This window comes from Trichomycterus rosablanca, chromosome 11 (genome assembly GCF_030014385.1).
Source record: "Trichomycterus rosablanca isolate fTriRos1 chromosome 11, fTriRos1.hap1, whole genome shotgun sequence".
In the NCBI taxonomy this organism is placed as follows: domain Eukaryota; kingdom Metazoa; phylum Chordata; class Actinopteri; order Siluriformes; family Trichomycteridae; genus Trichomycterus; species Trichomycterus rosablanca.
Window position 1 is genome coordinate 10367211 of NC_085998.1, and position 14925 is coordinate 10382135.

Below are 14925 nucleotides of genomic sequence, written 5' to 3' on the forward strand. Positions count from 1 at the left end.
CACATATATAAAATCTTTATTTAAATTTAAAAAAAAAACCTTAGCATTATCACAGGATTCAATCAAATAGTAAATTGAAAGAAGCAGTGTGTGGTTTTATGACTGCAGACAAACACACACACACTTTTTTTAACATAATCAATAGGTAACAACATTATCATATGCATAAGGTTCAAATGGTCGGCGTCCAGGTGGTGCAGCGGGATATTCCGCTAGCATGCCAGCACCGAGTTTCGAACCCGAAACCACTGGTCGGCTGGGCGCCATCTGGCGGGCATACTTGGCAGTGCCTGCAGCAGATAGTAACTGGCCAGGGTGGGGGCAGGACTATGTGTGGGTGGGTGGTTCATCATACGCTGTGTAAGGACCCTGATTGGCAGAAGAGAAACCTGTGCAGAATGCAGGGGCGAGAAGAGGAGAGCTGTACACGTGTCGGAAGAGGCGTGTACAGCGACATGCTCTCCCCGAAATCTGGTATCTCTCAGCAGCGGAAGACAAAATTGAGTGCACTAAATCTGGAGTAAAATGGGGAGAAAATGCATAAAAAACATTTCAAAACACTACTCATTAAAGTGCTTCTAAACTTAAATTATCTTCATGGTTAAAGCCCCTGAACGTCTGGTAATGATGATATAGATTGAATTTTATGGACACATTGCTCAGTATTTATTACTTCTTACAAGTGTCACCAGTATTAGGTACTGTACTTCTTGTGTTTAATAATTAAAACTGTGTAAAAATTATTGTTTTGCCAAGCCTGGTGCAAATTATACTAAATTCTTCACATATCAAAGGGATTTAGCTAATGTGTCAATTTCAGCATTTAAAATTTGTTTAGATTTATTCGTTTTTCTTCTTTTAGCTGCTCTTGTTCGCCACAAGCAAACTTGGAGTCCATGCCGTTTCCTGTTTTGTGACCTCTAGTGAATTATTATGTAATAATTAATGTGGAAAGGTTGACTCACATCTTACCTCAAGACACAACAGAAATATGATTGCTGAAATTTTAAATTCTTTGAACATCCAGCACTTCTGTGAGGACATTAGAAATGGCAGGGATCAGCCTGCCTGCATAGTCCCTAAGCCGTGTGTCCTGTATGAGGGAATTTTCCGGTACATTAAATGTTATGTTCCTAAAACGGTACAAGTGAGCAATATTAGAGTCCACACGGATGGTACCTCCTACAGACTGCAGCAAACCATGTACAGTAGACCTATACACTAAGCGAGGATTAACAATGACTTTAAAGTTGTTGAATTTGGAGGGGTCAATTCTTAATTTCTTCATATATTTTAAAATGTTTACCCCCACGACATTCTTCCATGAATCTGGTGAATAATCTGGGTTTGTTTCCTTGATGGTGAGTGGGAAAAAATTATTCTCAAACTCAAATCCCACATTTCGACCGTATTTCCTTTCCAGTTCACGCAGGAGTTCTGTCCAGTTCTCTAGACTTACAGGAACAGGAAGGATTATTTCATCCAAGTCCTGCAGGGCTACATAGCGACTCTGGTACATGTAGCGATACACACAGTCATTCAGTGCCGGGATTTGCCCGAAGTAATGCAGCTCGCCTGGTGACTCCCAATTCTTCCAGCCTCTGGACACTTTGAGGTGAGATGATATGGTCCAGGGGATGATCTCCACAAATTTCTGCATGACATAATAGTCTAACACTTTCTGCACAGTAGGATCGCAGTTCGTCTTGTAAATGGCCACCCTCTGGATGCCGAGTATCTTGAACATTTCCATGGTCTGCACCAGTTCCAAAACGTTGGTGTAATCATACATGACAGAAATACAGACAGTAAAATTCTAAGTAAAATTATCACGAGTCTGTTGATTTCTGACCGGTTGAATGACTTTGACATTCTGTGAGGCTTCACCTGGAGGTGATGGAGAGGTGATAGCCACGTGCATTGGTGTTGTGCACGTTTCAGGCACCTGACAGGTGATATCAGCCGTTCCATAATCATAACCAAAGTGGTCAGAGTGAATGCTGTACGTGGCAGGTACAGAGATGTTGGTTCCGTTGCAGCAGAGGAAACACTGATACTCTGCCTTTTCACTACGAAGCACTATAGCAATTGTCTTTAAAGTTTTCACTTCTAGGCGGTGCTCTATGTAGGAGCCGAGCAGGTATGTTTTGAGATTGTCGACTTTAATCATGGGATTATTTTCCACTCGTATGCCACATGCAGTCGGAAACTCTGGTTTTTTTATTTTAGGGTACATAATAAATGGTTTTGCATAGTCCGTGTTACGTCCTGTAATGTAGTAGTAAATTGCGATAATGATGCAGATGGTTTTTGCTGACATGATTCTTGAAGGAGGCTTTTGCCCTGTGAAGTATAAAAGACAAAAAGATCATCAGAGAGCAGTTTTAACATGATTGTGCAAATATGTAATGGTAGTTGGTGCTATTTGCTGAAAAACAACTAGTTTGTTCCAGTCTGTGCCAGAATATTTTTTTATGAAATAATATATTATGCATTTGGTTTAGGTAATAGTAATAATAGAGGAACCTTCAAGTGCAAGAAACTACTTGTACACATGAGTGCCTTCAATAGTCAGGAGTAGCTACAATGTACCTAATCAAAGGTACCCATCTTGCTTGTTCACAGTGTTTGGGTGGTGTTTATGCTCAAACCTGTCAAAATAATCTCACTAAAGAATACATTGTAGACGGTCGATAAACCCTTAATTAATTGCTCCACTTACCATATAGAAGCACTTTGTAGTTCTACAATTACTGACTGTAGTCCATCTGTTTCTTTGCATGCTTAGTTAGCCCCCTTTCATGCTGTTCTTTAATGGTCAGGACTCTCCCAGGACCACCAGAGAGCAGATATTATTTGGGTGGTGGATCATTCTCAGCACTGCAGTAACAATGTCATAGTGGTGGTGTGTTAGTGTGTGTTGTGCTGGTATGAGTGGATAAGACACAGCAGTGCTGCTGGAGTTTTTAAATACGTGTCCACTCACTGTCCACTCTATTAGACACTCCTACCTAGTTGGTCCACCTTGTATGTGTAATGTCAGACACTATCGCTCATCTATTGCTGCTGTTTGAGTCGGTCCTTTTCTAGACCTTCATCAGTGGTCACAGGATGCTGCCGACGGGGCGCTGTTGGCTATATATATTTTGGTTGGTGGACTATTCTCAGTCCAGCAGGGACAGTGAGGTGTTTAAAACTCCATCAGCATTAATGTGTCTTATCCACTCATACCAGCACAACACACACTAACACACCACCACCATGTCAGTGTCACTGCAGTGCTGAGAATGATCCACCACCTAAATAATATCTGCTCTGTGGTGGTCCTGGGAGAGTCCTGACCATTAAAGAACAGCATTGAAGGGGGGTAACTAAGCATGCAAAGAAACAGATGGACTACAGTCAGTAATTGTAGAACTACAAAGTGCTCCTATATGGTAAGTGGAGCAATTATTTTTCCTATTTAGTAAGGTTGAGGTCAGGGCTCTGTGCAGACCACTGAGGTTTTTTTTCCCAAAATGGTCAAAAGGATATAATTTATATTTGTATAATTGATTATGCACACCTCTTTATAATGGGTGTGGCTAAAATAGCTGAAGTCAATCATTAATAGAATAGAACAGGATGCCTTCAATTGTCATATATACACATACATGTGTCCTGTATAACGAAATTCTTTCTTTGCATATCCCAGCTTGTTTGGAAGCTGGGGTCAGAGAGCAGGGTCAGCCACTGTATGGAGCCCCTGGAGCTAAGAGGGTTAGGGGCCTTGCTCAAGGGCCAAACAGTGGCTGCATGGCAGAGCTGGGATTTGAACTCTTAACCTTTCAGCTGATAGCCCAAAACCCTACCCACTAAGCTATTAAAAGTGTCCACATATTTTTGCCTGTTTAGCATGTATGTCTGCCTGTAGAAAAAGTTAAAAACATTAGAATTATTGACTTAAGACTTGCTAGTTCATACTTATATAATAAAAAGGTTGATCAAACCTAGGTTATAAACTATCCACAATGCTATAAACAAATAGTAGGCTAGACACAGAACATGTTTTTCTGATATGATGATCAGTCAATGAGCAACTTCCGATTAATCAAAACCACTTATGTATCAGACAGGACCATGTTTTTATCAGAAGCTTTGTAGAAATCTTAAATTGCACTAAAATTTGTTGTCTAACTGATGTGATTATTTAAAAGCCCATCGACTTGTCTGGTATTAAATTAATTTACAAATGATTGGGTGCTTAAAATAGCCGTAAAATATGTTAGCCCACTGCTGCAATTACGGCCTCTGCTGGCTGATTGATGGTGCCTGAATGAGACGGGGAACGATGGAGATCGGTTCACGTATGAACCCGCCTCGTGCAGGTTAAAAGATGCAGTCAGTACTGTATATGTGTTGTCAATCTACAGTTAATCACCCGTAAACTGAAATTCTTTATTCACAAAAGTATTCAGACCCATTTTGGCACTCTGAACTGTGGTCATCCTCACTCACTCACTCACTCACTGTCTTAACCGCTTATACAATTATGGTGGGGGGGGGGGGGGGTGCTGGAGCGTATCCCAGCTTTTCAGTGGGCGCAAGGCACACAGTAACACCCTGGATAGGGCGCCAGTCCATCGCAGGGCAGACACACACACACACACACACACACACATACCCATTCACCTATAGGGCAATTTAGTGTCTCCAATTAATTTGACTGCATGTTTTTGAACTGTGGGAGGAAATCAGAGCTCTCGGAGGAAACCCACGCAGACACGGGGAGAACATGCAAACTCCGCACAGAAAGGACCCGGACCGCCCCGCCTAGGGATCGAACCCAGGTGCATCCTGGTTTCTTTAATTATCCTTGAAATGTGTCTCAGTTGAACGTCTAGTTGCTATTTAAACTGATCAGACTGATTAGAACTGATTAACATTAAACTGATTAAATTACTGATACAAGCAATAATGTCTGGGGTTCAAGCAGAAATGAGCCCACTGTGCACCAAAGGTATGGGACCATTCCCAAAGTAGGATAGGACACAGAAGCACAATGCCAAATTTCATGTCAATTGGACAATCTTTGTGTAACATTATCTTGCATGTTATAGCGCCACCTAGAACTGCAGTTACATATTTTTTGTCATAGCTTACGAACCCCCTTATATACCCCCTGCTATATGATTTGAAGTTTGGTGACAATTTGTAAAATGCTGAGTTAGAGCAGTATATGTGTGCTTAATGATTGACTTGCTCCACTCATGTTTGTGATTGACATCTGGCAACAACACTATAGAATTGCAACATTATTACTCATTCATTTTCTCAAGAATTAATAATTTTAAAAGTTCAAGTTCTCACGGTTTCCTTGATCCCACATTTGTGTATGTTTGGTTATAGTCCAGAAACTAGTTTACACTTAAAACAATGTGTGATTTTGCATATAATGCGAATTCTAAGTGGGTGGAGCTTTGTGTTTCCTAAGGCTTTTTTGCAGGGCGTGAGACAAGTAATCAGTGGAAAAAAGAATTTTGTCTCTATGTCATACAGGGTAGGAGATCCAGACCTCAAAGTTTGATGAGCTTGTTTTTTTCTATTTAATTTATGCATTTTCTTTCAATTTAGCATAGTTAATTTGTCTTCCGCTGCTGGGGGATCCCTGATTGCCGCCGAGGTGGGTATGTTGCTGCTCACGCCTCCTTCAACACCTGTGCAGCCCTTAGCAGAACCCTTTCTCACCTATGCACTCTGCACAGACGCCTCTCTATCTGACCCCACCCACATAGTCTGGTCATCCCGCCCCAGCAGAGACGTGGCAGGCACTGCAAATTATGCCCGCTAGATGACGACAGCTGACCAGTGGCAACACAGAGAAGTTCAGAATCTCTGCGCTGGTGTGCTAGCTAGAGGTGGGCGGATCGATCCAAATATCGATAATATCGATACCAACGCTGGTATTGATATTGAGCAATACTCGTGTAAAAAGATCGATACTCAAGCTTTTTTTCTCTCCCGCACGCACTGACTGCTGCGCACGCGTATTCATCAAAGTCTCTCTGTCTGTAAGAGTAGCGCTGCGCTGTGTCACACAGCACGGAGCAGCGCACCCCCCCTCTCGTCTTTTGTTGTTGCACCATCACGTGGCTCAGCGGCGCCAGCCAAACAGCCATGCAGGTAGGCTCAGCCTGGCCCGCCCACTCAGCGCTCTCCTCAGAAAAAACTGAATAAGTTTGAAACTGTTTACAGTATTTGTTGTGGTGTGTTACTTTTGTTGTATTGTGGTTTGTCAGCCCTCTACCTCAGGAGATTTTGTTTTAAGTTGTGTTGAGTGAGGTTTTTTTACACTCTGTTTATTTAAGAAAAAACAGAATTGCACTGAAAGGAAGAAAATTCCTTATTTTTTATTGTTTTTCCTAAGAACAATTCTATTTGAAAAAAGAAACAAAGAAAGAAAGAACTAGAAAAGATGTCTAGTGAGGGGAGAATTTTTATTTTATTTTTGTATTGTGGTTTCTCCTTTTCTACCTCAAAAAAGATTTATTTTCCTAATGTTAAGGCAAACTTTGTTTTGTTACTGTTTCATTGTTTCTAAACAAAAATGTTGATTGTGATAATAAAGTATTTTGTTGTCACGTACAATGTTTGGCGAAATTCTATCCTAGGTCTTTTGGATCCTTTTGATCTATGAAGCTTAAATATTAAAAAGTATCGGTATCGGTATCGATATCGGCGATACTGGCCCTGCATTTACTTGGTATCGGATCGATACCAAAATTCCCGGTATCGCCCACCTCTAGTGCTAGCTGAATATCCCCAACTGAGCTTGTTGACGTAAGTATTATTTTTCGTACAACATATGGTTTGGTCTGTGATTTCTATTAATAATTATTAATATTTATTATTAAGTCTCTGAGTGTCACTTAGTGGCCCAGACAAAGCCCACACTTAAACCCCAAATATCTTTGGAAAAAACCTGAAGATAACTGTTTACATACACCAACCAGCCAATTTAACAGAGCTTAAAAGAATCTGCTCAGGAAGAATAAATGTGATGTGTGTTTTTTATGTACAGTACTACTGTGTATTGCTGTTCATTATTGTTTATTACACTATTATCTTAAAATGTAAGGGAAAATATACTTGTATTTATAACAAAAAAGCCCATTTAAGACATTATAAAGGTTATGGGGGGGGGGGGGGGGAGGTCTGGCACGGATTAATTCTATTTACATGATTTCTTATGGGAAAAATAGGTTTAACTAACGAACATTTTGACTTAAGAACAGCCCATCGGAACCAATTACATTCGTAAGTCAAGGGTCTACTGTACTTAAAGAGAAAGCACATCTGATGCACGTTAAGTTGGTAAAAATACAGCATTAAATAAACAAATACTTTTAAAATGTTGCTGTTTTGTGGCATCATTGGTTTTCTGCGTGAGTAATAATTTAGGTTGTAATAATGTATTAGTTGTTAGTAAAAAAGTGAGGTGAGCATTATATTTAGTCTTTTCCACAATTTTGCTGATGATTAAAAAGGATGATAAGAAATTCACCTTCTGGTGCATTAGCTTACTCTCACACTGACATTTAAGAACAATCCAACCTTTTTTAGAGTAAATTGGGGGGTTCAAGAACAATAAACAGGTTAACAATTGCCACCCCTAGAATTTCTTACAACAAAATGAAAGTGTGGTGTTTCTTATTTAAATTAGATTTTTTAGGTTGATCAAGGTTTACAGCAACTGTTAACTATTAATCCATGACTTACTGTTTCTCTTACTCGAATTCTCATGTAAATAACAAGAGAACAGAGTTCAAACAAAGAAAGTGTGTTCATCTACATAAGTACTTTCCCAAACAGGCCAATATCTACAGTGAGGGCAGTTACTAAAAAGTTCCAGTTAACTAGAAATGTAGCAAAAGTGTTTAGATGAGGACACAAGTTTGTTTTGGCCCCAAGAATAGTCTGGAGAATGGTAGAAAAAGCAGAAAAGAACAAAAATCCCCAAGAATCACTGTTAGCTAGTAACGGAACAAACAAGGATCATGTGGAAAACAAAGTTTCCAAAACTACCCTTAGATGCCACCTCCTGACAAATTATTTGGAACCATCAAGGTTTGGTGTAAAAAGAACTGTAACTACACTGAAAAGAGTAAAATTATCTTAGTCATTCTTTAACAGGGTGGCATGGGGCGGTTCGCGTCCTGTGTGGAGTTTGCATGTTCTCCCCATTTCTGTGTGGGTTTCCTCCGGGTGCTCCGGTTTCCTCCCACAGTCCAAAGACATGCAGTCAGTCCAATTGGAGGTACAAAAATTACCCTAGGTGTGTGTGTGTGTTTGCCTTGTGATGGATTGGTGACCTTTTGCTTGGTAAATTGTACCCACCATGACCCAGTACAGGATGGTGGTGGTAGAACAGACAATGAATTCTTCAACATGTGAAAGACAAGAGAACACACAATTCAAATAAGAGACGTGTTCACGTTCATAAGCAGACAATGGCTACAAAATAGCTACTGGGTAAACATGGATATATCTGCAGTTAGGGCAGTAATTAAATCTGTCATAACAACCAAGAGCTTTAATCTCTGCCTCCTTTCTTACACACAACAACAGCATGGCACTCTAGTGTAGATACACAACGAGTGTGCTTGACTGGCCTGTCTGCAGTTAAGATCTTCTCTGGAAATGTCTGGTGCACAATGAAGAGGAGAATCAGACAACAATGATCACAGACCACTTAACAGTTGAAATATAGTCCTTGAAGGACCTGTCATGGTCCTGCCACACCACCACCCTGGCAAAGAGGGCCTGTCAGTGTCTATATCACTATAGATGCTTAGGGACTTCAATCTGCCTTCCTATGTGCTAAGGAACCTCTACACCTGCAGCACTGGAGGCATTATCACAATAAACATCACATCCTGGTTAGGGAACAGCACCAAACAGGACAGACAGGCTCTACAGAGGGTGGTGCGATCAGCTGAGCACATCCGCTTCATTACCTGGGGTTCAAGTATAGGCAATGGTGTAGGTCCATGGCCAGGAATTTAATAAAGGACAATATCCATCCTAACAATGGACTACTGTTTCTTTTGCGGTCTGGGAAGCGATTTTACTTCCTGAAGGCCAACACAGAGAATCAGAAAGTTTTTCCTGCAAGCTATTCAGACCCTCACTCAGAATAACAACAAGGACTAGAATTATCTTAATACATACACTGAACAAAAAAATTCATCCAGCTATACTATAAAGACTAGTGGTTAGATGGGATGGAAACCTGGCATGTTTGCACCAAAAATGTCCAGAACTTACAACGGACTTTATCACAGACTGGACTGAACAATGAAGAACTCCAATTATTTTTTTGCTAATTACAACTTTCAGCTCAATTTAATATTGTGTTTGTATGATTTGTGTAAATCCTATTTATTTACATTTACATTTTCGGCATTTAGCAGACGCTCTTATCCAGAGCAACTTACAGAGGTGCTTCTATAAACATTTCATTTATCTAGTTTAAGTAAACAACAGTCGAAGAACACAAATCTGCTGAAAACTGTAAATAAGTAAATAAGTACAAGTCAGCTTAAGTTTGATTTAAGCTTTAATTTTAGCTTAATTTATTTTAAGTACCTTCCAGTCCCTGACAGTCAGAAATTCTTCATTTTCTTTTTGTAAAAGTTTAAAAAATTAGGGTTTGCTTTTCACAATTACAAATACTGTATTAAATTCAAGAAAAAAAAAAGCTTTTTTTGTTTTTTACTGTGAACACTGTATACAGTATATGAAGGGACACATATTCAACCACCTGTGCTTTTTTAATATAAACTTTTAATATACTTACAGTACATAAATTCACTTTAAACTTACAGCTAATGCTATCTGACATCAGACCTTTAAATATCAACAAAATATGGATCTGTATAGATTGTAAAAACGTGTATTTAGGCATTAGTATGTTGCAAGGCCACTGTTAGCCTCGATACTTCAGATTTATTACATTAACAGTAAGAAGTTCTGCTTGTTTTTATTAGGTTTTATCTTTACTTGCACATCTGGACCTTTAAGAGAAATTTAGGTGTTTTTGTGTGTTTTAGAGGTGCAAAAAAAACCACCAGGAATCCCACAAATGTTTAGAAACATTTACTTTTAACCTTATTTTTCATGTATTTTATTTATTTTTTGAGCTTCGGGTAAATTTTCATGTTATTGGTCATGGAGCAGAAGTTCCCTTAACTAAAATAAACTGGTTTCCTGTGACGAACCAAAAAGAAACCGTTACACCCAAAACCAAAAGTGTTTATGAACTACCGGGGGAGAAACGTAAGTGTAGGCTGTGAATTCCACCAGCGTAACGTTTAATAAATCAGAAATTAAACTGTAAATAAAGCGCAATAAACAAATATAATACCTGAAATGTGTAGCGTCCGTTTTCATACTCTGTAACAAACACACGCAGTGAAACACACACACACAGGACGTTGACACATCTGATATAATCTGAAGACGCCTCTTTCTATGCCCCTCCTATTTACCAGAGGGGCTGTCCGTGTTTAACAGGACAATACTGTACATTATAGTGTAATTCCAGATCAAATATGCTTTTCTAAAAGCCCCTTTAATACATATAAAATGTCCTTAATAAATCTGTTTAATTCTTATTAGCTTTATATGTTTACTTTTTGTTGTTTACTTTAACACGCAGCTGAGCTTTTCTACATTTGTTTTGTTTTGGTGAGTTTGGTACCACTGAAAAGGCTTTGCACACATTTTTGGGGAGTAAATGTGAGGATTTTTGCCCAGTTAGTCAAAAGAAGCTTTTGTAATGGTATTAGTTAATAAAGCCAATCACGCATCTATACACAGTGCAACCCAGTGTAGGTGCCCATCAGGCCCATGCTGCCATCCAGCCAAGTGTCCTCTTTTTGGACAACCAAAATATGGTCACCAGGATTTTCGTTTTAATATTTTTATCATTTGTAAAAAAAAAATTTACAATTTTTTTTTACATTTAAATATTAAATTAGTTTTTTTGAGTGGCTAGGTAAGGGGGTGAATACTTTCTCTCAGGCCCAGTTGGTGCTGGATGACCTTTTCCACAAATCAATCAATCAATAAATAAATAAATTTTATTATTATTATCAGTATTGGTGAAATTATGTATAATAATAATAATGGGTGGCGCGGTGTGTAGAGCTGTTGCCTTACAGAAGGAAGGACCTTTTCTGTGTGGAGTTTGCATGTTCTCTCTCTCAGTTCTCTGGAGCTATTCGCAGAATAAAGTAAAGGTCAGTAAATAAGTTAATGATTCATGAATTCATGTGAAATATGAGTTGATGTTCCTTTGTTACAATCAACCTCACTACTACTAAAAACAATTTGTAATGGTAAGTTAAGTATTTAACAGTATGGTGTACTCCCACCCTGATTTTTTTTGCTGAGGGAACTAAGATGGTACAGGAAAGACAGGAAAGACCAAACTGCAGAGGCAGTGATGAGTCCTGGTTTTTTTTTTAAATAGAAAGAAAAGCTTACATAGCCGGTGACAAAAAGGTCCTGGGTTTGATTTTCTGGTCTAGCGGTCTGGTTCCATTCTGTGTGAAATTTGCATGTTCTCCCCATGTTTGTGTGGGTTTCCTCCGGGTGCTTTGGTTTCCTCCCACAGTCCAAAGACACAGTAAAATTTTGTGGAAAGTCTTCTCAGAGGAGTAAAGGCTGTTTTAAGCATAACTGGATGTTTAATCATTTCTTTGGAATAGGGGCAATATCACTCAGGCTGGACACATGTTTTCCTTTGTACAAATAATTGATTGATTTTTTTTATTTAGGTTTTTCTCAGGTGGCACAGTGGTCTGTTATGGTGGTTCAAATCTCCTCAGTGTTATTGGCCTGCTGGGCGTCTTCACAAACATACTAGCTATGTCGTTAAATGCTGAAGCCGGGCTTTAAAATGGCACCCTGTTTCCCAATGAAGCAAAATGAAATTATATAAAATAAAATAAAAATTATGTTTGATTTAAAAATAAGACAGGCTAAGAAGCATTACTCAAAATGCATGTTGAAGACACCGTCTTAAGATTTTAGTTAATGCCCAGTGCTTGCTGAAGCAGTTGAGAAACAGCAGGGATCAGCATGTCTGCATAGTCCCTTATATGTTCATCTTTTATGTGAGAATGTGTTGATAATTCTTTACTTGAAAGATTTCGAAAGTGATACATTCTGGCAATGCTACAGTCTACCCAAGCAAGACCGTTCACTGACTTCAGGAAACCATGCACTGATGGTGAAAACACTAAGCGAGGATTTGTAATGACTTTAAATTTTTCATACTTGAGATCTTGATTGCTTAATCTGTAGATGTGTTCTAAAATGTTTATCCCCACGACCTTCTTCCATAAATCTGGTGAATAATTTGTGTTTGTGTCATTTATGGAAAGTGGGAAAAAATTATTCTCAAACTCAAATCCCTTGTTTCGACCATATTTCCTTTCCAGTTTAGAAAGGAGTTCTGCCCAGTTCTTTAGCTTTACAGGAAGAATAAATTCATCCAAGTCCTGCAGGGCTACATAGCGACTCTGGTACATGTAGCGATACACACAGTCATTCAGTGCCGCAATTTGCCCAAAGTAATGCAGCTCGCCTGGTGAATCCCTCTTCTGCCAGCCTCTGGACACTTTGAGGTAAGATGATATGGTCCAGGGGATGATCTCCACAAAGTTCTGCTTGACATAATAGTCTAACACTTTCTGCACAGCAGGATCACAGCTTGTCTTGTAAATGGCCACCCTCTGGACACCAAGTATCTTGAACATTTCCATGGCCTGCACCAGTCCCAAAACATTAGTGTAATTAAACATGGCGGAAATACAGACAGTAAAATCATAAGGGAAGTCATCACAAGTCTGTTGATTTCTGACCGGTTGAAGGACGTGGACATTCTGTGAGGCTTTACCTAGAGGTGATGGAGAAGTGATAGCTACGTGCATTGGTGTTGTGCACGTTTCAGGCACCTGGCAGGTGATATCAGCCGTTCCATAATCAAAACCAAAGTGGTCGGAGTGAATGCTGTACATGGCAGGTACAGAGATGTTGGTTTCTTTGCAGCCGAGGAAACACTGATACTCTGCCTTTTCACTACGAAGCACTATAGCATAACTTGTCTTTATGGTTTTCACCTCTAGACGGTGCTCTATGTAGGAGCCGACCAGGTATGTTTTGAAATTGTCGACTTTAATTATGGGATTATTTTCCACTCGTATGCCACATGCAGCCTTTGGTTTTTTTATTTTAGGGTATATAATAAATGGTTTTTTATAGTCCATGTTACGTCCTGTAATGTAGTAGTAATACCAGAAGATAAACACAAAAATTGCGATAATGATGCAGATGGTTTTTGTTTGTTTCTTGATTGACATGATTCTTGAAGGAGGCTTTTGCCCTGTGAAGTATAAAAGACAAAAAGACCATCAGAGATCAGTTTTAACATGATTGTGCAAATATGTAATGGTAGTTGGTGCTATTTGGTATTTCCATTTTCATTTTCAAAGTGCAAGGCAGCTGCTTAGAAGAATCCATGGCTGCTGTTTTTTAGGACATGATTAGAGGAGTCTGGTAGCTTATAAAGCTATGAAATTTGCATCATCTGGCCTTTCCTAACAATGATTGTGAAAAAGCCATAACCCTAACAGACTAATTAAGTCTGAGACCTCTGTCAAAGTTATCCGAGTGCTCAAATCTCCTAGGGTTCCCATACTTTTGCAAGGTACTCCTTTCCTTTTTTCACTCTAAAATTGTACAAAATCAAAATACTACACTGATATTGAAAAAGTGTGTTATATCTTAAACTTTTATTCCTTTTGAATATAATTTAATCTTCAACTTGCTTAACTGTTTACAGTAACAGTAATTTTGACCAGGGGTGCCCAAACTTTTGCATGCCACTGAATATCCTATTCAATAGGGATTAGGTCCGGGCTCTGTGCAGACCACTGAGGTCTACACCAATAGGGTCAAAGGGATATAATTTATATTTGTATAATTTATTATGCACACCTCTTAGCAATGTGTGTGGCTAAAATAGCTAAAGTCAATTATTAATACTGTAGAATAGAATGCCTTATAGAACTGTACACCTTTATTTGTCATATATACACATGCACAGTTCAACAAAATTCATTTTTTGCATACCCCAGCCATATAGAAATAGTAGGTTAGACACAGCACACTAACCTACACTTGTAATATGATGACAAGTCTATGAACAACATTTGATGAATTAAAACCACTTATGTATCAGACAGGACCATGTTTTTATCAGAGGCTTTGTAGAAATTTTAAATTGCACTTAAATTTGTTATCTAACTGATGTGATTATTTAAACTTATTTAAAAGACCTTTAACTTTAGCTGCACATACAAACAGCATTTGTGTCTATCAAATGTCTAAACAGCATCTATCAGTGATATATTACAGTTCAATTATACACTGTCATGCAAAAGTTTGGGCACCCCTGGTCAAAATTACTGTTACTGTGAACAGTTAAGCAGGTTGAAGATGAAATGATCTCCAAAAGGCATGAAGTTAAAGACGACACATTCACTTTCTATTTTAAGCAAAAACAATTTTTTTATGTGCAGACCACTGAGGTCTACACCAATAGGGTCAAAGGAATATAATTTATGTTTGTATAATTTATAGCTGAAGTTGTATAAAATAGCTGAAGTCAATTATTAATAGAATAGAATGCCTTATAGAACTGAACACCTTTATTTGTCATATATACACAGTTCAACAAAATTATTTCTTTACATATCCCAGCCATATAGAAATAGTAGGTTAGACACAGCACACTAACCTACACTTCCGATATGATGACCAGTCTATGAACAACTTTTGATTAATTAAAACCCCTTATGTATCAGACAGGACCAT

At 38.7% G+C, this 14925-nt stretch overlaps 1 protein-coding gene across 1 annotated transcript; it reads right to left on the bottom strand.

Moving 5' to 3' along the window:
• On the bottom strand, window positions 1-10445 carry LOC134323063 (uncharacterized). Its single transcript, XM_063004481.1, has 2 exons — window positions 10406-10445; window positions 1-2343 (listed from the first exon to the last, which is right to left on the bottom strand). The coding sequence occupies exon 2, from the start codon at window positions 1790-1792 to the stop codon at window positions 1007-1009; it is 786 nt and encodes a 261-aa protein (XP_062860551.1). The 5' UTR covers window positions 1793-2343; window positions 10406-10445; the 3' UTR covers window positions 1-1006.
• Window positions 10446-14925: the final 4480 nt, after the last annotated feature.